The sequence below is a fragment of the Sciurus vulgaris genome (genome assembly GCF_902686455.1).
Source record: "Sciurus vulgaris genome assembly, chromosome: 5".
Lineage (NCBI taxonomy): Eukaryota > Metazoa > Chordata > Mammalia > Rodentia > Sciuridae > Sciurus > Sciurus vulgaris.
The window spans coordinates 92,966,090-92,993,982 of NC_136465.1; the positions used below are offsets into that span (position 1 = coordinate 92,966,090).

The 27,893-nt window shown below is 35.4% G+C and overlaps 2 protein-coding genes across 13 annotated transcripts in view; one reads left to right on the forward strand and one right to left on the reverse strand.

Moving 5' to 3' along the window:
• DNAI7 (dynein axonemal intermediate chain 7) overlaps positions 1-17,979 on the reverse strand; it is an 81,091-nt gene extending 63,112 nt beyond the window's left edge. For 4 of the 10 annotated variants that reach the window (XM_079139356.1, XM_079139357.1, XM_079139355.1 and 1 more), the window contains exons 1-2: positions 17,885-17,979; positions 15,119-15,136 (exon numbers count right to left, since the gene is read on the reverse strand). In XM_079139356.1, the coding sequence (XP_078995482.1) occupies positions 15,119-15,136; positions 17,885-17,887 (21 nt within the window). In that variant the 5' untranslated portion in view covers positions 17,888-17,979. Of the gene's footprint in view, positions 1-1,557; positions 2,980-3,943; positions 5,487-15,118; positions 15,137-17,018 lie in introns of those variants that run through there. The other 6 variants (XM_079139353.1, XM_079139351.1, XM_079139350.1 and 3 more) reach the window with 6 other exon arrangements.
• Positions 17,980-18,032: 53 nt separating this feature from the next.
• Positions 18,033-26,728, forward strand: ETFRF1 (electron transfer flavoprotein regulatory factor 1). 3 transcript variants are annotated; one of them, XM_079139483.1, is made up of 4 exons: positions 18,047-18,231; positions 22,275-22,390; positions 24,587-24,675; positions 24,757-26,728. In XM_079139483.1, exons 3-4 carry the CDS (start codon positions 24,625-24,627, stop codon positions 24,976-24,978), a joined length of 273 nt encoding a protein of 90 aa, XP_078995609.1. In that variant the 5' UTR covers positions 18,047-18,231; positions 22,275-22,390; positions 24,587-24,624; the 3' UTR covers positions 24,979-26,728. The 3 variants fall into 3 exon arrangements, with proteins under 3 accessions (XP_078995610.1, XP_078995609.1, XP_078995608.1); XM_079139484.1 differs by lacking the exon at positions 22,275-22,390 and having other exon boundaries at positions 18,033-18,166; XM_079139482.1 differs by lacking the exon at positions 22,275-22,390 and having other exon boundaries at positions 18,049-18,231.
• Positions 26,729-27,893: the final 1,165 nt, after the last annotated feature.

Below are 27,893 nucleotides of genomic sequence, written 5' to 3' on the forward strand. Positions count from 1 at the left end.
AGTTAATCAGAAGAGACAAAGAAGGTCACTAAAGACTGGAAAAGGGAGCAGTCCAAAAAGAAGATTTAATGATAGTAAATATATATGCCCCCAAAGAACTAAAATCAGCATACGATAGTGATACAGACACATCAATGTTTATAGCATTACAATTCACAATAGCTAAATTATGGAATTGATGCGGGTCACTAAGTGAATGGATCAAGAAAATGTGGTACGATTTCACTCAGCCATGCAGAAGAATGAAATTATGGCATTTACTTGTAAATGAATGGAAGTAAAGAATATGATGCTAAGTGAAATAGGCCAGACTCAGAAAATCAAGGGTTGAATGTTTTTTCTCATATGTGGAAGCTAGAGCAAAATAAGGAAAAATGGAGGTAAGGGATTAGATATCATAGATATATAGGGAAGATCATTGGAGTAGTAGGAGGAGATCAAGAAGGAAGGAAGAAGAGATAGGAAAGTTGAAATAAATGTAACAAAATCACATTATGTGCACATATACATACATCACAGGAAATTCCACCGATAGGTGTGTGTGTGGAAAGCACCAGTTAGGGTGGCCAAATATACGAGCAAGTAGAGAATCAGTGGAGTGGAGGAGTTGGATAGGGGTAAGCAGAGGATGGAACAGGGACTGGATGGAGTGGGTCAGAATCTATGCGTGTATGGTTTTGTCCAGATGAACCCAGATAGTATGTATGACTATAATGCTCTAATTAAAAAAGAGAAGGAATTAGAGTAATAAGTATATGCAATTTGAATAATTCTCATACCGTCCCTGTATCTTCAAATGGTACAAAAGAAAAACCTCATCTGATTGTTACAAAGAATAAAGCAAAATATATGTAAAAATCATTTGAAAACTGTACATCCATAAAAGTAGAATGTACTTTTATGACTGATAGATAACACAGAGAGTTATTTTGCAAGTTCAGAGGAAGAAGAGATTATTTTCAATTGTGGGACTCAAGTGAAATGTTTACAGAGCACGAGGTATTTAAGTTTGTGATCAAAGGATGTTAATATTCAGGGGAAGACATCCTAAGAAGAGGAAAATACAGGTGCAAAATATGGAGCTGGAAGAGCACCGGATAACCCAACAAATTCACCGGGTTCTGGGAACACTCACAGAAGAGGTGGCAAAGGAAATGAGCATGGGAATGAAGGTTAAAGCGTATGCCATTATTCTAAGAAAAATGGAAAACTTCTAAGTTTTTGAGGAGTGTGGCTTCTAAAAATATACTTTGGAAAATTAACCTTATTGGGGAAAACAGTTTTAAAGAGGATACATTTTGACACCAATTAAAAAAGCACAAAAAGACAAATATTGCATTTCTAATTTATATGTGAAAGCTAAAAAAATTGACTTCATGCATGTACAGAGAGTAAAATAGTTACCAGAGGCTGGGAAGTGTAGTGGGGAGGGAGGGACAGACAGAGGTTGACTGGCAAGTACAAAATTACTGTTCTATAGGAGAAATAAGCTCTAGTGTTCTATAACACAGTAGGGTGACTATAGTTAACAATAATTCATTGACTATTTCAGCATACCTAGAAAAGAGGACTCTGAATGTTCCCAGCACAAAGAAATGATAAAGGAGGTGATTCTTGTGTTATTCTTATTTGATCTTTACACATTGTATACATTTATGAAAGTATCACACTGTACCCCACAAATATGTACAATCATGTATCAGTTTTTAAAAAGTTACACCCAAAATAATTGTGATAATTTTTATTTATAGTTTTCTTATGTATCCCTAATTTTTTGTTTTAAATTTTATATAAATTTATGCTTTATGCATACAATTGGGATTTACTTATTTTTATTGTTGCAAAGCACATACAGTGTAAGACGTAACGTTTTAACCATTTTCAAGCATACAATTCAGTGGTTTTAAGTATGTTAACCAGCACCAATTTCCAGAACTTTTCAGCATCCCAAAATAATATTTTGTACACATTAAATGAAACTTTTTCCTGCCCTGGAAGAATTGGTGTAAAAATTAAATTTTTTAACTTATCTTTGAATGAAGAATTAGCTAATAAAGACTCATGGACCCAGAATTTTCTTTCTGGGAAGACAAACCATTGATTTAATTTCTTAAATGATCATAGACCTATTCAGGTTTTCTACTTCTTCATTAAAATAGCTTAAGTTATTTTTTTCTGGGTGTTTTTAAAATCATGCCTCCCTTTTTGCTTTTGATATTTATTATTTATTGCCCTTTTTCTTGATATGCTTACTATAAAATTGTGAATTTTGTCAGTTTTTCCAAAGAAATAAATTATACCTTGTTCATTTATTCAATTATTTTATTGAATACCTTAAGAATCTAACATGTGCTAGTCATTTCAGATATATAAGTATACAAACATCCTTGCACATATGAACTACATTCAAATGGAAAGAGAAAGCAAAAACAAAACTTAAAAATAAATTATAAAAATAATAAAATATTTTAAAGAGGGATAAGAGTCAAGGGACTCTAGACTGCTAGAATAGTTGTAGATAGATGAATTACAATTTTAAGTAGAGTGGTTAGGGTGGGCCTCATAGAGGTGATATGTGAGCGAAGACTTAAAGGACATGAGGTTACTGATCCTCTCAGTTGGATGTTTTCTAATGCTTTTTGTGTTTATCCTTATTTCCTTTCTATTTCTTTGAATTTTATTCTTTTTCTTCTTAAGAGGGATACTTAGTTCATGAATTTTCAGTATTTATCTTCTTATACAAGTATTTACAATTACATGATTTCTTTCTATTGCTTTAGCTATATTACACAAATTCTTAAGTATTCTCCTTATTGAGTTAAAATTATTTTCTATATTCCATTCTATTACCTCTTTTAAAAAAAGTTTTTAGTGATGCATTACTATCCTATATAATAGTGGAATTTGTTGTTATGTATTTGCACATGCAGACAGTAACCATTATGTTACCTCTGGACCAACTTTAGAATGTTTTAAAAGTTCCAAATTTCACTACTTATTTTAATAAGCAATAGTTTCAAAAGAAACATTTCAAAATAAATATATAAAAAAACACTTCCATAAATAAATATTGGCAGGTGTGGTAGGGTCCCTAAATAAGATTAAAAGTAAATTTCTTTAGGCTCACAGATGGGAAAATGATTGATTACAGCTGGAAGCTTGGTCTACAAGAGTCATTGATCACCACTTGAATCCAGACACATACATACGGTGCAAATGATTTGGCAACCAATTGTACAATGATCTATTTATATGGCATCTGTGATATCCTTGATTAAAACTATGGAAAGTTCAAACGGAAAAACCAAAAAAAAAAAAAAAAAAAAGTTCCAAGCATATTATGTCTTCCTGATTATACCTTATTCCTTTACGTTTTAGCTTAATATTATGCTCTGAACTGTTTCCATTTCTTGAATTTTAAACCTAGTTGTATAGTATATTTGTCAACTTGGGGGAGAAAAGTATATATTCTTAAAATTCCCTAGTTGTTGACTGCAATGTTCTAAATACATATAATTTTTTAGATTTTTTTAACCATGTTGCTCCAATCTTCTAAATTCTTAGTGATTTTTAATGCTTGTTCTATCAACTACAGAAGGAGAAAATCTACCATGTTTGTGGACGTGTCTATTTCTCCTTACAGTTGTCTGAATTTGTGCATTGTATATATCAAGCCTTTGCAATTAGGTATACACAAATTAAAGTTATATTTTATGTGCTAATCAAATATATCTCACAAATGATCTTCTATTTCTAGACATGTTTTTAAACTTAATGTCTATTGTGTCTAATATTAATATGTCTAACAGTTTTTATTTTTCTAGCACTTGCATAGCATGACTGTATAATTTTATCTTCTACTTTTCTGTATCTTCAATATATTTTTGTATTTTTGATATATTTGAGCATTAATAAACTATCATATTTTGGAGAGTTATCCTACCTTCTTTTTGTTTTCTTTCTTGACATCTTTCTGATTGTCCTTCCACTATTTCTCTCTACTAGTTTGGAAGTTGCACATTTTGTTTCTATCATTTTAGTGGCTACTCTAGAAAATCAACAAATATACCTACTTTATCAATATCTTTAGCTTCCTACCAATCAGTACATGAACTTTAGAACATATTAACTCCTTTCCCTTACCCAATTACACATTATCATAAATCTTTTTATAATAGTTTTATTGAGATATAATTCACATGCCTTACAATTTACCTATTTAAAGCATGTGCATTAGTCAGCTTTCCACTACTATACCAAAATACCTGAGATATTCCCCTAAAAAGAGGGAGGGTTTATTTTGACTCACAGAGTTAGAGGTTCCAGTCTTCAAATGGTCATTTGGCACCATTACTTTTGGACCTGTTGCAAGGCAGTACCATCATAGCAGAAGAAAGCTCATCAGCTCATGGCAGCTGATAGGAAAAAGAAAGAGGGAGAGGAGAGAAGGGGAAAAGAGGGGAGAGGAGAGGAGAACAGAAGAAAAAGAGAAAAGAGTGAGAGGGAGAAGAGAAGGGGCTGGGGTCTCAATATCAAGAGCATGCCCCAGTGACCTAATTTCCTTCTATTACGCACCTCCTACTAGATTCCACCACTTCCCAATAATGCCATGGACTGGGAACAAAGCCTTCAACACATGGGTCTTTGGGAGACATTCAAGATCTAAACTATAGTATAGGACTATATAATGACTTTTAGTTTATTCACAGAACTGTGCAACCATCACCACAAACCATTTTAGAACATTTTCATCACCCCTAAAGGAAATTCTACATATAATGGAAGTCACTTTTCTTTTTTTCCCAAACCCCCAGCTGTTGGAAACCACGAATCTACTTTCAGCTTCTATATATTTGCCTACTGTAGACATTTCATACAACTGGAATTATACAAAATGTCATCAATTGTGACCTACTGCTTTCATTTAGCATGTTTTCAAGGTTCGTCCATATTATATATCATGTATCAATACTTCATTTTTATGGCTGAATAATTTTCCATTGTATTTTGCTTATCCATTAATAAACTGGTGAATATCTGCAGTTTTTTTTCATATATCTTATTTTTATTGTTTTTAAATATCATGTAATGATTATTATTGTATACCTTACACATATAATCTGCTTTGCAGTGGCTTTGTTTGTGAGAAAATGTTTTTATTTTGCCATTATTTTTGAAAACTATTTTAGCTGCTACAGAATTCTAATGTGACATTTTTTTCTAACATATTGAAAACATTCCACTCTTTGGCTTCCATTATGAACTATTACAAGCATAGTTCAAGTTTTTTCCAGTTTTGCAAATGTCCTCATGATAAAACCAGGGAAGCGAAACAGGGATTAAAAACAGTTCTGGTGCATCCATTATTTCTTTGTTTCTTGTCTTCACTCAGGTTTTTTTCCTGATAATTTCTTACTATGTTATCAGCTCTTTAGTGCTTTTCAGATGATAGTTTTGATCTATATGTATAAGTCAGCATTATTTATTTATTTATTTTTATTTTTTAAAAAATATTCTTAGTTGCAGAGGGACACAATGCCTTTATTTTATTTTTATGTGGTGCTGAGGATCGAACCCAGTGCCTCACACATGGGAGGCAAGCGCTCTACCACTGAGCTATAGCCTCAGACCAGCATCATTTATTAACTTTTGGCAGAAAGAGTGGTCCCTAGAAATTTAAGTCCAATAAAATGGAAATGGAAGGATCAAAATGATATGTTATTATTTTTTAATCTTATCACTTTCATCAAAGACTTAAAATTTCACATTTAGTTCGAAGCATTAAAAATTTCTACCATTTACCTGCTTGACAAAGTCCAGTCATCAAACTTAAACCAACTGGCCATATCAGATTCACTTTCTATCAGAGATAATTGGTCTTCATTTTTTGGTATGAATGAATGTGTTAATATGCATCCTTGTGGCAACCTATCCCATTTCTGATTATGTGCCAGGTATGAGATGACTTATTATACATTGCTTTTTAAAAATACAATTTTAAGGTTAAGTATGTAGGTCAGTGGTAGAGGGGAGCCTAGCATGCACCAGGCCCCAGTTTCCATGCCCAGCACCTCAAAAAAATAAACTAAAAAATTTTAAATGCAGTTTCAGTATCCGGAACCTGATACTGTTTATATTCTGGTACTAACACTGAATGTTCCATGAAAATCAGGACTCAACTTTTTGGTAACCAAGGCCTGTTTGCAAATATAGTTCCTAAATGAAAACAGGATTTCAAATACAGATATAAACAATAAGGTTTCTCTTTTGCCCATTCATAACAATTTCATACCTGGAAGTACTTAGGCTACACTTTCAATCAATTCAAATAAAATAAATTCAAACAAATGTGTTCCAAGTTTTATAAAATCTTATCATAACCATATTTCTGAACAAAAATTTAAATATCAAAATTCCATTAATAATGCCATTTTCTTCATTGAAAGTCACAAATTATAAACTAAGAATAATGAGAATCATCTATGCATTCACTGATTAGTAAGTCAGTTCTTCCCATGATCTGATCAATGTCTTCCACTATTGAATGTATTCTATGAAGTACAGTGGTTTCTGAAAAAACATCATTAGAAGTGCAGTGATGTATCTTTAAATAGTGCACCAGGTTTTGTAATTTTTCTCTAGTCTTCAATTTTCCAGCCTTTGCAATGAACAATACTCATTTAAATTACATGAGGTTTCAAAAGACAACTTTAAGGTCTGTGTTAATTTATTACTCTCTTAACGATTTTACTGATACTTTAATCTACATTTTAAAAATTAATGGTATTTCTTGTAGACCAGATGTTTTATCAACAAAGTATAATCTCATGGACAACACCACTGAACAAAAATTATCATCACTACCACCATTTCACACTACAATATATATGAATTCAGAAAATTTCAATACTTCTCTTGACACATTCTACCACTTACACGGAGAAACAGTAACAAGAAGTCTTTGATACCTTGATTAAAGAAAGCTTTGCCAGCACCAATATCTTTAGTTTTCTATGTTTTGAAACCACAGACCCCAGGCAATGAACCAAAATAAGATTTTCAGTGCATAAGAGGCAAGCTTTTATTTTAGTACCAGGATTATAATAAAAGGGAAAGATGAAATGATAAAAAGGTAGGACTTTACTATAATATTTTCTCAGAAAAAGGTAAATATTGAAGTTGACTATCTAAAAATCAATTTCCATAAAACTGTTCTTTGTATCCTTAGAAAACTTTGTGTAGCTCTGGGAGTACCTTTTACTTCCAGAAGTTCATAGGTTTTCCTCAGTTTGAAGTCTTCTGACTGAGACTGTTGTTGTAATAACTCCCTACAGGTTCTCCTACTTGTTTCCCTACAGTGAATTTTCCATATTGCAGCTACATTGACCCTTTAAAAACATAAATGGCCTTAAAAACATAAAGCCATTCTCCTACTTACAACTTTCCCAGGCTACTAATCACACCCAGGAAGAAATTCAAATATGTCAGCAGGCCTACTTGGCCATGAACTACAAACTGGCTCTGCTTAACAACCAACCCTTATTTCACCTTTCACTTTCTACCTTGTTCATTCCATTCCAAGTACACTGGCACCTTTACCAAGGTCACTTCCAACCATGGATCTCTGCAACAACTGCTGCTTCTGCCTAGAATGCTTATCTCTCAGCAAGCTATTGACTTACTCCCTTGATTTATCTAGATTGCTTTTCAGATTTTACTTGGTTAATCACCCTATGTTAAACAGCATAGGGTAATCCACTATACTGTAACCACCACACTATAACCCACATTTTTCATTGACCTCTTACTTGGCTTCCACCTATCCAAAGCTACCTTAAATTATATTATTTATTTCTCCAATCTAAAATAGAATATAAGCTTGATGAGTTCAAGAAATTGGCCTTGGGGTTTCAAGATGGCGGACTAGAGGGTGGCTACATTTCATGTTGCTCCAGGACTCAGGATTCAAAAGAGGAGATATTGAGAGACTTGGGACCAACTCAAAGCAGCCAGGTGAGTCTCTCCCGTTGGGGAGGCGTCCCGGATGGGGTGGTAGTCCCGGAACGCAGGGAACTTCGTGAAGTAGAGCTGCCCGGCGAGGCACCCCTCCCCCTGCTGGAACAGTGAACTCGGACAACTGGGAGCTTTGTAGAGGAGGCCGCTCAGCACAGCGCTGGGACTTGGAGCAACCACTGGGGCTCTGGGTGGCAGCCCAGAGGAGGGGCTGCGAGAGCTGTTTGGACTCAGAGCGACCACTCCTGAGCACCGGGGACTGCCCGGAGGAGGAGGAGGAGGAGGAGGAGGAGGAGGAGCAGCGCGGCGAGGCGCTTGGACTCGGAGCAGCTGCAACAGAGCTACAGACGGTTGCCAGAGGAGGAGATGCGCGGTGAGCTATTTGGACTCAGAGCAACCACTCCTGAACACCAGGGCCTGCCCTGAGGAGGAGGAGGAGCGTGGCCGCTTGGATTCGGAGTGACTATACCAGAGCTACGGGCGGTTGCCGGAGGAGGAGCTGCGTGGCAAGCTATTTGGACTCAAAGCGAACGTTCCTGAACACCGAGGGGGCTGCCTGGAGGTGGAGGAGGAGGAGGGCGGTGAGTCGCATGGACTCGCAGTGACAGCGTTGGAGCTCCAGGCGGCTGCTCAAGGAGGCGGCGAGTGGTGAGTTGTTTGGATTCAAAGCGTCCGCTCCTGAACACCAGGGGTCTGCCTGGAGGAGGACTGCGGTGGGTCGCTTGGTCTTGAGTGGCTGCACCAGAGCTCTGGGAGGCTGCCTGGAGGAGGCGTGCAGTGGGTCACGTGGACTCAGAGCTACTCAGAGCAACTCAGAGTGACTGCTCCTGAACACCCGGGGGGCTACCTGGAGGAGGAGGAGGAACGGGGCAGGTCACTTGGACTCAGAGTGACTGCCCAGGGCTACAGGAGGTTGGCGGGAGGAGGAGGCGCGCAGTGAGTTGCTTGGACTCCTAGTGACCGCACTGGAACACCGGGCGGCTGTCTGGAGGAAGAGGCAAGCGGCGGGTCTCTGGGACTCAGACCAATTGTACGGGGCTCCGGGTGGCTGCTCAGAGGAGGGGCTGCATAGCCAGGCTTAGGGGTGGAGCAAAGGTTATAGGACTGCAGGCAGATTCTCTGAGGAGTGGCAGCCTAAGGAGACTCGTCTGCAAAGGGTGAGGCTCCAGGGCCAGGAGGTAGGTCTGGGCCCCTGGGAACGTTGCAGACGAAGGCAGCCCAGCCCAGGCAGTAGCTGTAGATTGAGGGGAACCTTTAGGAGGGGAACTGACCAGCGAGACCTCCCCACCAGGTGAGTCTTCCCTGGCGGGTGAGGTTTTCCCACAAGGACGGTAAAATCAGAGACACAGGCCCAAACAGGCCTTGCCTCAGCCCGCAGCCTAATTCCCCTTTGGATGACCATTGGTCAACAAGTGGAGGCACCTCTGCCCACTAGCAGGGAATATACCCCACCTGAAGGCCACCACCCCTAGAGAGGCAGCTTCCTTGTGGAGCACGGCACTCTCAACTTCCTCCAAGACTTCAGCTTACTTAAGGCTAAGAGGGGATATACTAGAAATCTTCAGGGACATTGTAAGTCAATAGAGGAAATCTGCAATATCTCAGCGGTCCACTGATACCTGAACAATATGAGAAAGGGGAAGAAAATGCCCCAAACAAATCTAGATGTTACATCAATAAAACCCAATGACAGCATGGCAGAAGAAATGACAGAAAAGGAGTTCAGAATGTACATAATTATACTAGAATACTTATACTAGAGTTCAGAATGTACATATATACTAGAAATCTTCAGGGACATTGTAAGTCAATAGAGGAAATCTGCAATATCTCAGCGGTCCACTGATACCTGAACAATATGAGAAAAGGGAAGAAAATGCCCCAAACAAATCTAGATGTTACATCAATAAAACCCAATGACAGCATGGCAGAAGAAATGACAGAAAAGGAGTTCAGAATGTACATAATTAAAATGATCAGGGAAGCAAATGATGAGATGAAAGAGCAAATGCAGGCACTGAATGATGAGATGAAAGAGCAAATGCAGGCATTGAATGATTGCACCAATCGACAGTGAAAAGAACAAATACAGGAAGCAAAAGATCATTTCAATAAAGAGTTAGAGATGTTGAAAAAAAACCAAACAGAAATCCTTGAAATGATGGAAACAATAAACCAAATTAAGAACTCCATAGAAAGCATATCCAATAGGATAGAACACCTGGAAGACAGAACGTCGGACATTGAAGACAAAATATTTAACCTTGAAAACAAAGTTGAACAAACAGAGAAGATGGTAAGAAATCATGAATAGAATCTACAAGAACTATGGGATATCATGAAAAGGCCAAATTTAAGAATTATTGGGATTGAGGAAGGCTTAGAGAAACAAATCAAAGGAATGAACAACCTATTCAATGAAATAATATCAGAAAATTTCCCAAATCTGAAGAATGAAATGGAAAATCAAGTTCAAGAGGCTTATAGGACTCCAAATACACAAAATTACAACAGACCCACACCAAGGCACATTATAATGAAAATACCTAACATACAAAATAAACACAGAATTTTAAAGGCTGTGAGAGAAAAGAACCAAATTACATTCAGGGGGAAATCAATACGGATATCAGCAGATTTTTCAATCCAGACCCTAAAAGCTAGAAGGGCCTGGAACAACATTTTTCAAGCTCTGAAAGAAAATGGATGCCAACCAAGAATCTTATACCCAGCAAAACTTACCTTCAAATTTGACAATGAAATAAAATCCTTCCATGATAAACAAAAGCTAAAAGAATTTACAATAAGAAAGCCAGCATTACAGAACATTCTCAGCAAAATATTCCATGAGGAAGAGATGAAAAACAAAGAAGCAAATCAGCAAAGGGAGGAATTATCCTAAAGGAATTGTCAAATAAAAGAGGAACCAAGTCGTGTCAAAGAAATAAATAAATAAATAAAATTTTAAAAATGAACCAAATGACTGGGAAACCAAATCATATCTCAATAATAAGCCTGAATGTTAATGGCCTGAATTCATCAATCAAAAGACACAGACTGGCAGATTGGATTAAAAAGAAAGATCCAACAATATGTTGCCTGCAAGAGACTCACCTCATAGAAAAAGATACTCATAGACTAAAGGTGAAAGAATGGGGAAAAACATACCATGCACATGGACTCAGCAAAAAAGCTGGAGTATCCATCCTCATTTCAGATTATATATACAATGGAATATTACTCCGCCATAAAGAATGATAAAATTATGGCATTTGCAGGCAAATGGATGAAATTGGAGAATATCCTGCTAAGTGAGATAAGCCAATCTCAAAAAACCAAAGGTCAAATGATATCGCTAATAAGTGGATGATGACACATAATGGGGGGAGGGAGGGGTTAGTGTTAGGGTTAGAGTTAGGGTTAGGGAGGGGGGCAAGAATGGAGGAAAGAAGGACTGTATAGAGGGAAAAAAGGGGTGGGAGGGGTGGGGGGAAGGAAAAAATAACAGAATGAATCAAACAACATTACCCTATGTAAATTTATGATTACACAAATGGTATGCCTTTACGTCATGTACATACAGAGAAACAACATGTATCCCATTTGTTTACAATAAAAAAAAGAAAAAAAATGATTTGAAGATGTAAAAATAAAAAGAAAAAAAAAAAGAAATTGGCCTTGTGACTACTCACTAGATACCTTGAACACTATTAAACTTATGAAATAAATGTTTTTCCATGTTTTTAAGGACTTACATACAAGGATTGTATATGGTGGTAGCAAAAAATAGGGATAACATAAAAATCAGTACATATTTTCAATGGGAAATGATGCAGCTATTAAGTGGTATGAGATAATCTCAGTGTGCCAGAACAAAACTGTTCCCATTATACACTTGTTCTATTTAGCCTATGATGTCATCAGATTTAAGATGCACTTTAATTTATTACTAGCAAATAAAGGAAATAATGCCCAAGATGGTAATATAAAAGTAAACACACACATACATAAAGCTGAATACAGGTGAAGACAAACAAACCCATAACATGGGATGGTATAGTGAGGAAATTTGCATCTCAACACAGACTGGATAGAAGGAAGAAAAAAATTTCCCTAAGAATTTAAACCACAAGCCAGTTCATGTGGATTTTCAGTCTGATGCACAACATTAGTTTGGTCCAAAACCCTTCAAGAAGAATTAAATTTAGAGTAGTAAAGGTTGGTAGTGAGGCCAAGTGACTGACAGAAGATAATATCCTCTATGGAAGAAATGGATGTCACTGAAGAACTACAAAGAAAGTAATATACTATCAATTATAAAACATATCTCAATATCAGTAATTTTAAAAGGTAAAAAGAGAGTATAATTGAATAAAATAAAACATTAATAAGTGAAAACAAGAAGATGCAGAATGTACCCCTATGTGGGAAGAATAGGTGTGTGTGTGTGTGTGTGTGTGTGTGTGTGTGTATGTGTGTGTGTGTGTATACTCTTTAATGTTTAGAAAATTTCTGAAGAGATATGCAGTGATTATTCTAGGAAGGCAGGCTGGATATCTTGGGTAAGAATAAAATTTCCACTTTTATGCTATTTTAATTTTATACCATATATATTTATTATTGTTTCCTTTAAAATACTTTGAATAATCAGACAGTAAATATATCCTTAAATGTTTTCCTAACTCTACTGAAAATATGAGGTATAGACTCATCCCAAAACCACAATCTGATTTATTTCTTGCTTTGGTTTTCAAATTTCATGGGAAGAATATGACCATCTCTAAGAAAAATAATACTATAAACAAAATAATCCAAAAGATTTATTTAGCACCCATGCATTCATTATGCTAGTGTTTCAATATGGATTGTTCTTCTAAAACTCATGTTAAATCTGCTGAGTTATTAAGAGGTGGAAACTTTAAGAAGTGAGTAGGGCTCTGACTTCATCAGTGGATTTACCAATTCATATAATTATTGAGATAGTAGCTTAAGGAATTAATGCATTATCTCAAGAGTGGGTCTGGTATAAAAGTCAATTTACTAAGTCCTAACGTTCCTTGTTTCTCACCATGAGATTATCTGCACCAAACTGGGGTTCAATCTTGGATCAAACCATGAGCCAAAGTAAATGTCTTTTCATTATAACATATCCATTCTCTGGTATTGTATTATTAGCAAGAGAAAACAGACTAAGACATAGGATTAAGCACCAAAGTAAACAATGAATTTTCAGACTTAAAATAATTCCTCTAAGGTTTCAGAATTGGACCAAAAAGAAAAGTCCACTAAACCACTGACTGATTGAAGAGATACATAGCACCCTCCAGAATGCTTCCCTATTAAGAACTTTTCCAGATCCTCCATTAATTTTGTTCAGTTATATTCACAATCTGTAAAAGAGTATGAAGTTGGTAGTGGGGCAAATAACTGACAAATGCAAACAAAGAAGGCAGGTAATAGTATTTCTTGAAGAAATGTTTAATTATATAAATAGCAATTGCACATTTATGCAAGGTTTTCTTCCAAATAGTCAAGGACCCAAATGTTTTTAAGTATTGGCAGGTTAAATGGAGTTTCACATATTTATTCAATAACCATTGATTAAATTTCTACAAGTGCCAGGCACTATACTAAATGTTATAGATATAAAAATAAGTGAAATGCACCCAACTTCTAACAGCTCACTGATACAAATACATAATTCCAATAAAATGATATGATTTATAATTTAGGTATGTACTAATGCATATGCTGTAAGAATACAACTGTTCTTTGATAAAAGTTGGTGATTGGTCCCAGGCCCCTAAGCATTTCAAATGCATGTTTATGCCCCTTATATAAAATAGCATAGTACTTCTATATCACCTAAGCATATCCTCTCATATACTTCAAACTATCTCAAGATTACTTATAATACCTACTAGAATATAAATACTACATAAATTGTTGTTATACTGTATTATTTAGGGAATAATGACAGAAAAAAAGTTTGTAGATATTCTGTACCAACAAAATTTTTAAAAACTTTTATCATTTATAGTGAAATATTCAAAGTCATTTCTTCTAACTTTTGAAATATACAGTGTATAATTGTTATATATAGTCACAATTTTTTAGAAATAGATTTCTAAATTGTGGTTGGTTGACTCCATGGATGCAGAACCTATGGATGTAGAAGACTCAATTGTATTTGAGTCTGCAAGACAGAATGGTGGAAAAATATATGAAGAAATGACTCTTAAGAAATGCCTTAAAGCATGCATTCCAAACCTAAATAAATCCCTGTTGGGACCAGGTAGGTAAATAAAGCAAGGAATGTGTCCATGATCAAGACTATGACAAACGGAAGACTTTTTGCATCCCTAAAAGGGTTAACTGTCATTGATACAAACCAACTGTTGCCTTATAGGACTGTATGCCCAATATTATCAGAATTCTAGTATTTCATGAAAAGATGGAAAGCAGATTTTTGTGCAAAAACAACTGATTTTTTAAAAGGAAAAAACACACTTTCAGGGCAAACAAAATATGTTTATGGGTTAAATCTGGTCTGCCAGTTAAGAGATTTAAACTAAAGTATAAATCCAAAAAGTAAAGAGAAAAAAAGAGCATTATAGACACATAAGAGTACATCTTTTATTGGACTCATATTTCAACCCAGTACTAAAAAAAAAATAAAAACAAAAACTACAACAAAATAAAAAAAAACACGAGGAAGTGTTAATCCATTTAAATTCATGTTAATTTGGGGTTCACTTTTAAGTCACAACAGGTTTTATAAATAAATTTTTGTGTTATTCTGGGAAAAAGAAAAAAACAAAATTTTCTACAGCAGAAGTAACAAAAAACCTCAAATCTAGACACAATAAAAAATAAAGGATATTTTTAGTATCTTTATAAAATTAGAAATATCTTTTTATGTCAAATTTAAAATATGTTTGTAAGGATTATTCCATGATTTAAATAGCATTAATGTATAAAAAAGTAAGCATAGTAATCTTATACACTATAATAAAACTAGAAATTAGTTTAAAATCCCATAAGAATTCTGAATGAACAATGTGCTCATAAAATAAACTATTTTGAGAAAATAGTTTCTACATACCTTTTTTTCTTTGGGACCCTAGAGGTTGGAAAACAAAAGAATTGTTAAATTTTAAAAATAATTCAGACACTTTTAACAAAAGTACCATGATTATGTAAGATGTCAAAGTTAGGAGAAGTTTGGTAAAGAGCTTAAGAGGACTCTCTGTATCATCTTTGCAACTTTTCTGTAAATCTAAAGTTATCCTAAATTAAAAAGCTGTTTAAAAAATAATTTAGGTTAAACAAAAAAACACACACACAATTTGGACAAAACTATAAGCATGTACTACAGGAAAAACTAAGATAGTTCATCCATAAGGGTATCTTTTGTACATAAGTTTTTACAATATTTTTAATGACAATTAATCAAGGATCCATATTTAATGAAATATTCTATCACTAAACTGAGTGCCAGTCAAGAAAATACTAGTTTAAAGGGTTCCAGAATTAATGGTAGTGACTAATTATTGGCACTAATATCAAATTTGCAAGTGTAGAAATGATATCATAAAGAAATAACCTTTCTGTATAATAAGATGGATTGGTTTTATTGAAAGGGAATTGGTTATTCAAAGCAGGCAAAGCTATGAAGATTCAAGTTTCTATTCAGCAGTGTGCTTTAAAGAGATCTATTCTTTTCTGGACATTATTTTGGAAAGTACAATATTTCGATAAAGATTTATAATTACAAGAATTTTCAATAACACTATTTGTTATTGATAAGGCTATGTACCCATCAGATTTCTGGTAAGGAATTTGAAGGAGATCATGTGATTATAAGATTATATACTTGACATATTTGAAAAAATTATACATGGGAAATACTGGTTCAAGCCATAAGATTATCACTATACAATATAAATGTTAAAATTAATACATTAGATTTCATCTTATTGAAAAGTATATATATTTTACTGATTCACCAGATATTAATTAATGCTTTATACATAAGGCAGTCTGAGGTGCTGGAAACATACAGAAAATAATAGAGATTGATCTCATGTGGTTTTTACAAATGGGTTCTATTTTTGTTATAATATTTGCTATCAATTAATAGTAACATGTTCAATTTGAAGAAAGTACTATATAGCAGAATATATAAATAGGCTTGCTCCTGTTCTTGAGTAGCCCTGTTTTAAACATGGGCAAATTGTCATCTCTCGTGAGTGCTTCTAATATGAAACAGGTTAGGGTTAAGTTCCTCCTGTAAATCATAAGAGCCATTATGCAGTAAAGTAGTTCTCAAAGTTCAGAGGGCATAAAAATCATCTGGTAATCTTTCTTAGAAATGCATATTCTTGCACTTAATTCCCTTTCCACATTATGATTCAGTAGATGTGATGGATTGAATAGTATCCTCTGGAAATTCATATGAGGAAGTCCTAATCCCTTGTATCTCAGAATTTGACCTACTTGGAAATATGGTCACTGCTGACTTGTTAAATTAAGATGAAGACATACTGGAATAAGATTGGTGTTATAAAAAGAGGAAACTTGGACACTCATACAGGGAGAATATCATGTGAAAAATGAAGTTATGTTGCTACAGATCAAGGAACTACTAGAAGCTAGAAGAAAGGTCTGAATAAATCCCTCTTTAGGGTCTTTAGAGAAAGTATAGCCCCCTCTGATGATCTTAGAGTTTCAGTCTCTGTAACCGTGAGACAACAAATTTCTACTGTTTAAGCTACTCAGTTTGTAGTACTTCATGGCACCCAATACAACATATTTGGAGTTGAGTGGTTTTTGTAATCTACATTTTTAACAAGTACTACAGGTTTATTAACATAAAAGCTCCAGAGCCACACTTTGAGAAATATTGCTAGAAGGATCTAAGAAGAAACTTCACTATGCATGCAAAAGGAACAAATAGGTTCTTTTTGTTCTCCCAATTTACCAATAGTTTTAAATTGGCTTACCCATTTGTATTCTGCCAGAAGTGCTCTCCACTATTTCTTCCCACCACTTGTGGAAACTCACATTTATATTTTAAACAGGTTGAAAAATCCAACTCTTTCCTATCTCCCTTCCCCCAATTTAATCATTTCCAACTTTGTGTTACTCCACTTTAGACTCTCCAATTGTTAGTTATAAAGTTGTCCTGAAGTTACTTTGTTTTATCTGCCTCCCATTAAATAATTAACCAAGTAATTATATTCTCCACTTCCTCTGATTTTAATCATAGATGATCTCCTGATGGAAATCACATTTAAGAAAATGGGAAAAGAGATCATCTCATAGTTACATGTTGGTTTGTCTCCTTGGTGAAGACTTGACAGCCGAGTACACAAAAACAAAACGAGAAGCTTTATTATATTTAATTAATGCAGATGACTACATTGAATGATAAAACAATTCATACTCCTAAGAAATACCACACAGAATAACTTTTCAGAGCACAATAGATTTATCAGTTTTTAATTAACTGCAGAAGAGATGTAAATACATATTTGCCAAATTGGAATAAGAAAGCAAATGAGTAGGAATGTCTATTATTGGAAGTTATTAGGTTGGAGCTGTTTTAAGTATAGCAACAAGTAAGATTAGGACATGTTACCATTCTGACCATCTGTTTGCAGAAACTAGTTGGGACTCCCACCTGTCTGCTGGACAGGACCCCAAGGTCACTAGTCAGGAGAAACGGACCCTCCCCGGGCTACGGATTCTTTCCTAAACTGACCCGCTCCTCTCTGAAATATGACGGACTCTTGTCACGTCACTCAACACTGATGAAGCTGAATTAAAGCTCGCCTTTTGAACCATGTCTCTTATTTTCCCCTCTCACCATGAGGAGGCAAGCACGACCTTCACAGTCAGCAAAGCCGGAGCTCGGTTGTGAACCAACGCTGCCGGGTTGTCAAGGCGACAGGCACCGCCCACTTGCGCAACATAGGCGGAGCGCAGGCCCTCCCATTCCGGCAGGGGAACTTCCGGTCGCCGACCTTCCCACCCCCGCCCCCCCACCTTCGCTGACAGGTTGCCTCAGCTCTACCCCGCCCAGCATCGCGGTGGAGGAGCCGGGAAGTCGGAGCGGCCAGAGGCATTTACGGCTGTGGCGTGCCGGAAGGTGCCCGAGTGCAGCCGCCAGGGCGTTTTGTTGTTTTCCGGATTCTGGGGTCTGGAGTTGGTGAAGTATGACTGGGCAAGAACCCCTGGGTGTGGGAAGGGGTCTCCGAGCGTCTTCCGACGCTGACAGTCTTCTTGCCTAAAGTGTGTCGGGGCGAATCTTTCTGGGAGGGGTTCGAGAAGGAAGGGAGCGGCACGCAATTGGGTCAAGCGACAGGCACCCTAGTAGGCTACCTGGGCCACCAGAGTTTAGGCCACCCAGGGGACGCAGCTCATTTGGAAATTTGGATAGGAACAATCGATTCCAAGAGGGTTGGTTACTTTGAGATGAATGTAGTCCAGAATCTTCTCTCTGCTCATGGTTCTGTTTACTTTCCGTGCAAAGTACGTTTCCCCTTCCCTAAGGGCAGCCCTAAACAAGAACTGGAAATGACTTGAAGCAGTTGGTGGGCAAAATACTCCTAACAGTTGAAGACTGCTGAGGCCCAGCAAGAGTTATTTGCCCAAGGTCACACACTTAATTGTGTTAACTAACAGCACAACCTTCATAATTTCAGTCCCCTCCACACATGAAGAAACACTGGCACCCCAAACCAACAAGAAATGAGAAGAAATTAAGTGACACTTATTTTTATAAAGCTCCAATTTTTCTCTGTGATTTTAGGACCTGTCTAAACCCTGTTTTATCATGACAAGCCTGAAGTACTTTAAAACTATTGCACTATTTCTCATCCCTGAATTCTAATTTTAGAATGTTCTATACCTTCCAAAGTCGTTGATGAAATGTATTATTAATTTTTTAAAAAAAGTAGTACTGACAGAACTAGCCTTTGTGGGTAAGCATTATAACCCCCATTTAACAGAAGTCTTAGTGTGCAGTAGTTATTACATCTCACCTCCCTCCAAATGCTGGTAGCTAGATAAAAAACATCTGTTGTTTTCACTGTTGACTTCATTGCGAGCCCTGTTCAGCTCAATATAGATATTTGGTATTGAAGTATGCTTTTGTTTTGAATTAAACAACACTACTAACATTTAATACAAAACCTTAGCCAACTCTTATGGACTGATGGAGCAAAGGAGGTATAATGGTAATCCCAAGTTACTTTAAAGTGGTAGGACTCTAGGGGAAAGAATTTTCTCAAGTTCTCTATTAACCTCCTTTCCTGGGAAGAGGAATTGCATAGAGGTGTTGGATTCCAAAATGTTGGTCTCTGTTAATACAAGTCACTATGCCATAAGGGATTATACTCATGAGCTTTATCATCTTCTAGTACTCTTTGTACAGGTTTTGTAAATGGTAAGAAGGTCTACTCCCAGTATCTGTTTACCATCAGACAGGTGTAGCATCTACCTACCCTTCTAAATATATGTATCCACAACTCACTTGTATAGAAGACATTTTCTTTGCCAGGCATTAAACAGTCTGTACTTGCAATTTGAAATTATATCTGTCCATTTAATTTTGAATTATTTGAAAACCAAATGGTTCTGTAACATTCTTAAGAATAGATCATTCTGGTAATGACCCTGCCCCCAAAAAGTTTTTAATTGAATACTTTAGTTGTTGTTATGCTGAGTTAAATATACCCTGATTTCACTCCCTTCCAGAATTCTGTATCTTCCTAAAGGGGTATAAAAATTAATTGGAAATTTGGAGAGATTTTGACAGCAGTAAAACTGTAGACACTGGAAAACAATGAATAAATGTGACCTAGCACACTAGAAAAGCCCAATTTTCATCACCACAGTATTCTTAAAAGACACTGGAACAGGGGCCCTGGAATTGGAGATAAAGAATGAAAATTAAAGAGGACTAAGTGAAAGCAATTTGAAAGACACCTCTAAGTAACTATACTCATTTCCACAGAAGACTGGAGGTTTATTTCTGGCAAAGCAATGCTAGGGCATCCTCAAGCATACTATAATACATGAGTAGCGGTAGAGTTTAGGTATACATAATGCTAAATGCAAGACCCTTATTACTCTTTCTTTTAAAGGTTCAGTAGGCTGATCCTCAGAGATTGGTAGACGGCTCTGGGGAACTGAGCAGCCCAAGAGAAACAATCCAGGATACTAACATCAGAGGGTCCCCAGTAACCATTCAACCATAGATGCAGATCTAAAAGACATTTTGTTCCTAAAGAATGAACAGAAAAAGATCACCAGAATTTTTGGAAGAAAGCTCAGAATGATAGAAATAAAAAGTCAGGGAGGAAAAGCACAATTTGGAGTAAAACAAAATTTCAACAAAGCTAACAGTGAACTCAAAGAGGGGAAAATGTTTGACTTTCATTATATGTTTATTATGTGAGTTAGCTCATAAACCACTAATAAGAGAATTTTGTAAGTATTAGTGTGGAAGTAATTTTGATTCCTATGTGAGTCTTCCCTCCTAAAGAGGAGCCAGAATAACAGATATATTAACATCAGCAAGGAACGGGTTTTGCTTAGCCGCTACACTGGCAGCAGGTACGTTTTAGATATACTATTTTAAATTATAAAATAAGAGCTTATACCCAGTACTTCCTCCCCAGGGATGTATACCCCAAGATATGTGTAGCTGCTGAATGGAGGCACGTTGAACACCTACCATACTAATTGGCATCCTGATAATTTGGCTAGATCTCTGCATACATATGTATCTTAGTGTCTTACCAGCATTTCTGTTTTACTAAGGCAAAACTGGCATTAATTTGATAGATATGTATACAACTATGAAACCATTACCATGATCAAAATAAACATATCCATCATCCCCAATGACTGCCTCATTCATCTTTGATTCCCACCCTGGTCTCCAGCCCTCTATTCCCATCCTCAGACTATTATATTATTTTTTAGTATTTTTAACATCTCTGTTGTCTCTTGCTATGCTGAGAGAGATCTAAGGGGTTCAAATTAACTGCCCAGATACCATTTCTGATTTTGAATAGTGTTCTGGTTTCAGTTGTGTAGAATTTGAGGTATCTGATTCAAACCTGTATATCCCATAGCCTCTTATTTTTAATGTTTTTGCAAGATGAAAGTTTTTCAGAGATACATATATCATGTAATTTAAAAAACACCTGTGTTCTTAAAACAGGAGACTGAAAAAAATTAATAATAAAAGAGTGCTTAGAGGTTATAGCAGAAAGGAAAAAACTTGATAGAATACTTGGAAGTTTATGATGAGAAAATCTCTCAGAAAATGGAGTAAAAAGAAAAGAAAAAAAGAGGCCTTATTTGGAATTTCACATACCCAAATAAATAGGAGTTCCAGGAAAGGTGAAAAGGGGAAATGGAGGACAGGGGCAGGAAACCAGTAACAAAATCAATTTCCACAAGCTTCAAAGTATCTAGATTGCAAAGGCCAAGTGTATCACAGTGAAAGAAAATAAACCCATGTTAACACATTATCATAAAATTTCAAAATCTTCAAAGAAGTCTCAAGTTTCTGAGGAGAGGAAAAAAATACATCATGTATAAATAAACGATCATTATCCAGACTGCTTTGAATTTCTTAATAGCAGTGCTGGAAGTAAAACTACAGGTGAGCAATTGCTTCAAAATGTTGAAAGAAAAGTTGTTCCCAGCTTATAATTCTATACCCAACCAAACTAGCAACCAAATATAAAAGTGCCTACTCATTTTTAGACAGTCTTATTTGCCCCCTGTATGCCCTTAGTTTTAAAGGATTTGCTCTACCAAAACAAGAATAAAATCAGAAAAGGGGACACTTTGGAATATGGAAAGTAGGATAGTCAAAATAGAAGACAAAGGAATTTCTAGGATGGCTAAATTACATACTAGCACAATAGTTGTGCCTCTTGATTTGGAGCAACCAATCCAGAATCAAACTCAGATTGAGAGCTGTCTACCAAGATTTCTTCTGCCATTGAACCCTCTTTTTATGAGGACATTATACCCAGGCAAGTCTGGCAGATTCTTACCAGTACTTGCCTTGTCTTGATCACATGGAAATGAAATATCTGCTCTCTCCTCTGCTCACTGATTGAACTAAGGACACTCATTTTGCCTTTTGCTTCAACCTGTTCCTGGAAGCTGTTGTTGGGCTTTGGTGAACTTAAAGCAAATAATAGTCTTTTCTTCCCTATCCTATGTAATAGCCAGAAATCAAGTGTCAGTTTTACACCTGATTTCCACAGTCTTCAGTTATGGAGAGCTGAAGATTCACTCATGACATTGTTAACTACTTCAGAAGGGACCCTTAAATCCTGGGAAGGTAAAGCCAGATTAGGACTTCTGGGCTATCAGTTAGTAACAGGATTATTTCCTCTGTCCTTACTCAGATTCATGCTTTCTGCTATAATTGTCAAAACTAAATATATTATTTAGGGAAGTGTTCATGGTTGGGAAAACTATAAAGCAAGAGTAATTTGCAAGTCATTAGTGGTTATCGTGGTAGAGATGGAGAAAGATGCAGTTAGAGAGGAACATAAGTCTTCTAAGATGTTATTATTTCATAACCTGAATGACTTTTTAAAATTTGCATTTTATGCATTTTTTCCCTAAGTATAATAGATATAAAAATATAAGACAAAAATGCAGGAAAGCACCAACGCCCTGCCTTTCAAATTATGAAAGATGTAAATTTTGTCAAAAATGTCTAAATGTCAAGTGGGGGACAGGTGAAGTCTTAATGAGAATCAGTCTTTAGGACTGAACTAAAAGAAAAGTAATGGGAAGACTTATTTAGCACAATTATTTTTAACTGAATATGGTGCTATAATTTTAATTTACACTTTCTGCTAGTTAACTATAAAATTAACTTATGTACAAAAAAAACTTAAAACAAGTTGCTTCCTGTGTGACCTTCAGAATAATTTAGTCCAAAAGACATTAAGTGGGCATCTTAAGGAAGGGGAAGAGAGATAAGGGGTTGGTAAGGTAGTAACCCAGCAAAGGGTATTGGAGCTTTAAGGAATGAAAAAGTTCTCTGGGGGTAGGAGGGATTTGTGTATAACAGCCTACCATGAAGTGAGGAGAACATTTCTTTGGATAGAGATGGTGGTGGCACAGGTTGTTGGATTTGGAACAAGGTGAAACTTCTAGGAAGGGGGAAGTGGCACAGCGTCTAAGTTGTCTGAGCCTCAGAGAGGAGAAAGGAATGGGGAGAGCCAAATGTGGGATGGTGGCACTAGGTGGCAGAGCTCAGAATAGTGTGTGCTGAGTGGTGACAGAAGAATTTGATTGCCTAGTGGGTGGAGGGATGATGATCCACAAAGCAAATTTATTGAGGATAATGAGAACCAGATTTCTCATTGGTAGACAAGAGTGTTAAAACTATGTAAAGGGAAAAACTAAAATGAAAACAAACCCTTTAGTGTTGGAATTTAATGTTATCAGGTTATATAGAGATCAGTGTAAAAATAATTGTATATGTATACACATACCACACTTAAATCTGTATGTATATACATTTCCAACTTTGCCCACTTAAGAGGTTCTAGGAGTAGACAAACCCACTGTAATAGCACTTGTAGCTCCTATATCTTGGTTTCTAAGATTTTTCATCTAAGCAGTAGTTTCTAAATACCATTGTCCACTGAAAGACAAAAACTAGGTACCTTGGAGAAGTAACCTTGAATAACACCACTTTATCCAGTGATCAAAATTGAAACCACAAAAGAAAATCTTGGAATTATGTCCATCTGATATGATGCAATGTTATAGGGATTTTATGACTTAATTCCAATAGCCTTAACTAGTGGGAATTATTTTGTGTTTAGGCTATAAATGGTGCCTTTAAAGAGCTTCTCCTTAGTAGCAGTAAGATTACACAGAGAAGCATTTTGCATGTAATTACTGGATATTGCTTACTCCTCATGACCACCCTTGGAGGCCTTTTAACCATCTAACATATTGCTTATCTACTATTCACTACCAACCTGTTTTACTCACATACCCAGTTTCTTTTAGTTTTTAACCTTCCTCTGGAGAATACCCTTCTTGGATAGAGTCCTGATTTGATCAGGACTCTTAATATCCTCCAAATAGATCTGGCCTTGCCTTGAGAACAGGGTAAAAAGAATTTTCCTTTTGATAAGGAAACCGAAGCTCAGAAGTAACCTGTTCAACATATTATGCAGGTGGGATTAAAATCTAGTTCTCATTCCACTGTGTAGTAAAAAGAGGTAGAGCTATGTACTTATAATCTGTTTTCTCATTATCCTCTCTCCTTTGTAGAACCTGTCACCAAGTTCTTGTGTGTTTATTAAATCTCCCTTAGGAGTAGTTTTATCTTACCTGGTAAGAGTACATTATCTTACCTGACATGTTCATAGCTATATCTCAGCACCTTGAACACAAGTGCTACTTATCAAAATGTTAAAAAAGTTACCATTTTCCCAGTGTACAAGGTCTGTCTTATTTAAAATTACAGTGGAGTCATTTGTAAAAAAAATTTCCTTTTCTTTAGGTATGTTATGTATAAAAGTGGATTAATTTCCATATTAAATGAAAATGGCCAATTCTTTAAGAGGAGAAGTACTGAATCTTTATAAAAATGTAAGTAATTATGTTGCCAGTTTTATAAATGTTATCATATAACCTGGATTGTTTGGAAATATATAATTTTTCTTTTTCAAGCTGCTGTATCTTGGACGGGACTATCCAAAAGGAGCAGACTATTTTAAAAGGCGTTTGAAGAATGTTTTCCTTAAAAACAAAGATGTGAAGGATCCAGAGAAGATCAAAGAACTTATTGAACGAGGCGAATTTGTCATGAAAGAGCTAGAAGCCTTATACTTCCTTAGGAAATACAGAGCTATGAAACAACGCTATTATTCAGATATTGACAAAACTAAATGATCGTTAGTACTACAAATCAGCTGAAAAATCAGTACCAGCTGTTTGTGTATACCAAATATTTTAAGCTAGAATTGCAAGACATACATGTATAAAAAATACCTGAGCTGTCCTGCTGAACCAAAATTAGTGTTTCAACCCTTTTAACTAAGAGCTGTATCCACAATCTTTTATGCTCAATTTTTATTAAAATAACAATTTAGTTATACTACCAATTATAAATTAAGAACCCAATTTTCCAAGAAATAAAATAGTTTTCTAACTTAATAGGTTTTATAGTCTATTACTTTTAGCCAATTTCTCCCTTATGCTGACTGACAAGAGAATACCATTTAATAAGCAAAATAATTTCTTACATATTCATTCCCCTTAACTTTTGGAGTACCTTTATTATTGATACATTAAAGCACATATTAAAGGATAATTAAAAAATAGCCCCCAGTAATGATTTAAACGCAGTTCTAGAAATAACAGATATGATACTTCTGACCTTGAAATAGCCTCCCAGTGATGGGCATTACATAAATTCAGTTATTTCCATCATTAACTTTGCTGTTAACTCCCTTGGGCCTTAAATCATTTGTTGTGGATCAATTACCTTCTTTCACAAATAACAACATTCTTTTTTGTCATAAAGCAGATTTGTTTTGCATCTACTTCTACGCGAATTAACATGGCAGTGGGCCTAACCCTAATATGAATTTAAGTTCAAACATTACATAATTTTCTAGCAACTTCTATAAACAAAGAACATTAATAACTTGTAAAAGCTATAAAAAGGATCCACTGGTATATATTAGTATCTACAGCTTATAAAATATTCCATATCAATTGTGGAGCAAATGTTTAGAATGTCCATGAAGAAATACACATTGTCAGGAGTTGTGATATAGCTCAGTGGTAAAGCATTTGCCTAACACATGAGGCCCAGGGCTTGATCCTCAGCACTGCAAAAAGAGAAGAAGGTGGTGGGGGAAGATTACAAAGAAATAAGAAAGACACACTACCATAGTCACCATAACTATTTTTTATTACATTACAATAATTAGGAGCAGTACAGTTCATGACAAAAATATTACAAATTTCAGATCACTTCACAGCACATACTCCTATAAACATTTAAAAGTTAATTTTAATTAAAAGAGTGGTCATTTTTAAATTTAACATTTGATATGACCAACATTCCTAGGTCAGCGCAACCAAATGATGGAAAACAACTGGATCACACTGCATATGTCCCACAAAAAAAGCACAATGTACAAAATGTGCATGTTTCAGTTTACACTATACAAAAATAGTTAAAATACATTCCAGGTAAACATGTTACATTAAGAAATAGTAAGAAATTGGCACTCAAAGGAAAAATGCAAAAGTATTTTCAACATGAAAACACAAGACAGTGGAACTGGAAACTTTTCAGATGAAACATTATATAACCCATTTTGCTCTACTGGGGTGGCAGGGGTGGACCTTCTGAAATTGACATTTCTGCAGTAATAACTTTGTTTTTCCTAATTCATCTAAAATGCCTATCATCATCCCAAACAGGCACTTTAAACTATTAAACTAAAACACAAATCTTAAACTAGCTATGACTATTCTTCAAGAACTAATATGTCTTTAGAAAGAAATAATTTTCATTGACAATTTCACAGCTACCAGTTTTAAGTTAATCACTGTCTCAATGTAGAATTCATGCTACCCAATAGTAACATAGAAGTTATTAATAAATTCAGCTTTAAAATAACTGCTAGGTTCTTAAAACATTTATCAAGAAATTATAATTTTTTTGACAAATGGGAAATTATTTCAGATAATTTTTACTGTATACAAAATAAACCCCCTAAATATGTGTGTATGTGTGTGTGTGTGTGTGTGTGTGTGTGTGTGTGTGTGTGTGTGTGTGTGTGTATTGTTTGGGGGAAAAATGGTTAGAAGATTAAAAAAAATCACTAGAATAAAAATGAGATGAAGTTGTGCAAACTGTAACTTAACATGCCTCACAATGTTTGTATAAGGACAAAATTGTGCAATGGTGGCAAAGATTTTTGATAACCTATAAAAGTCAGGTCTAAATTCCTATGCAGTGTGACTCAGTTAATAGAGCCTAGAATTCCTAATTGAGAACATTCACTCAAATTATACTACATATGTCTGCTATATTCTTCCCACAAACGTTAATGTCTAAGACTAATTTAGCACTATTTTCCAACTTCAAGAATTTTTATCTTTAAGGCTGTAGTAATTAGGTAACATTTACGTTTATTTCTAGAAGTCTGTCCTCTTAAAATCTTTACAAAACAGTGTTAAACCATTCAAACATAATAAGAGGATAATTACCACTACCTTAAAAAAATTTGCCCAGCTACATCAAGAAATTCAGGAGTCCTAAGCATCCTGAATACTGCAATTCCTGAATTGTCCATTTCCTTCTCTGTGTAGAAACAAAAGGTATTGCATAAGTCTTAATATCCTACCCAGTGTTCCTTGAATCTGTAGTTTAATAGAGCATTTCAGAAATCATTGATTTTTACACAGAAGTTTCCTTTTCTGTGAATTAGCTCAGGCACCTGTTTTAATTGTACCCCAATAAAACTATTTTAGAAGTCAATATTTAATTTTAAAAGTCTATTTTAATTACTTATACAAAAAGAAAACTAGAATATTACATACTTGGGAATTTTTACTCCTTTAAAACAATGAAGTGATTACTTATATAATGTTGCTGGATTAAACAGTTACACTAGAATTACAGAAAGACACCAATTGTAGAATTGAAGAAATCTGACAGACCAAACCCCCTTTTTGCCAAACAAAAATGTGCATTATATGTCCACCTCTGGGTCATCTGCTGAAAGCTTTACTAAGGTATTACAGACCATTCCAGCACTCCTTAAGGATAAGGAATTATGTCCCTT

Excerpts from the sequence above, each read along its gene's own strand:
- ETFRF1 (XM_079139484.1), top strand. The coding sequence starts at position 24,625 with ATGAAAATGGCCAATTCTTTAAGAGGAGAAGTACTGAATCTTTATAAA. Across the intron at positions 24,676-24,756 it reads TACTGAATCTTTATAAAAAT|CTGCTGTATCTTGGACGGGA; the intron begins GTAAGTAATTAT and ends TTCTTTTTCAAG.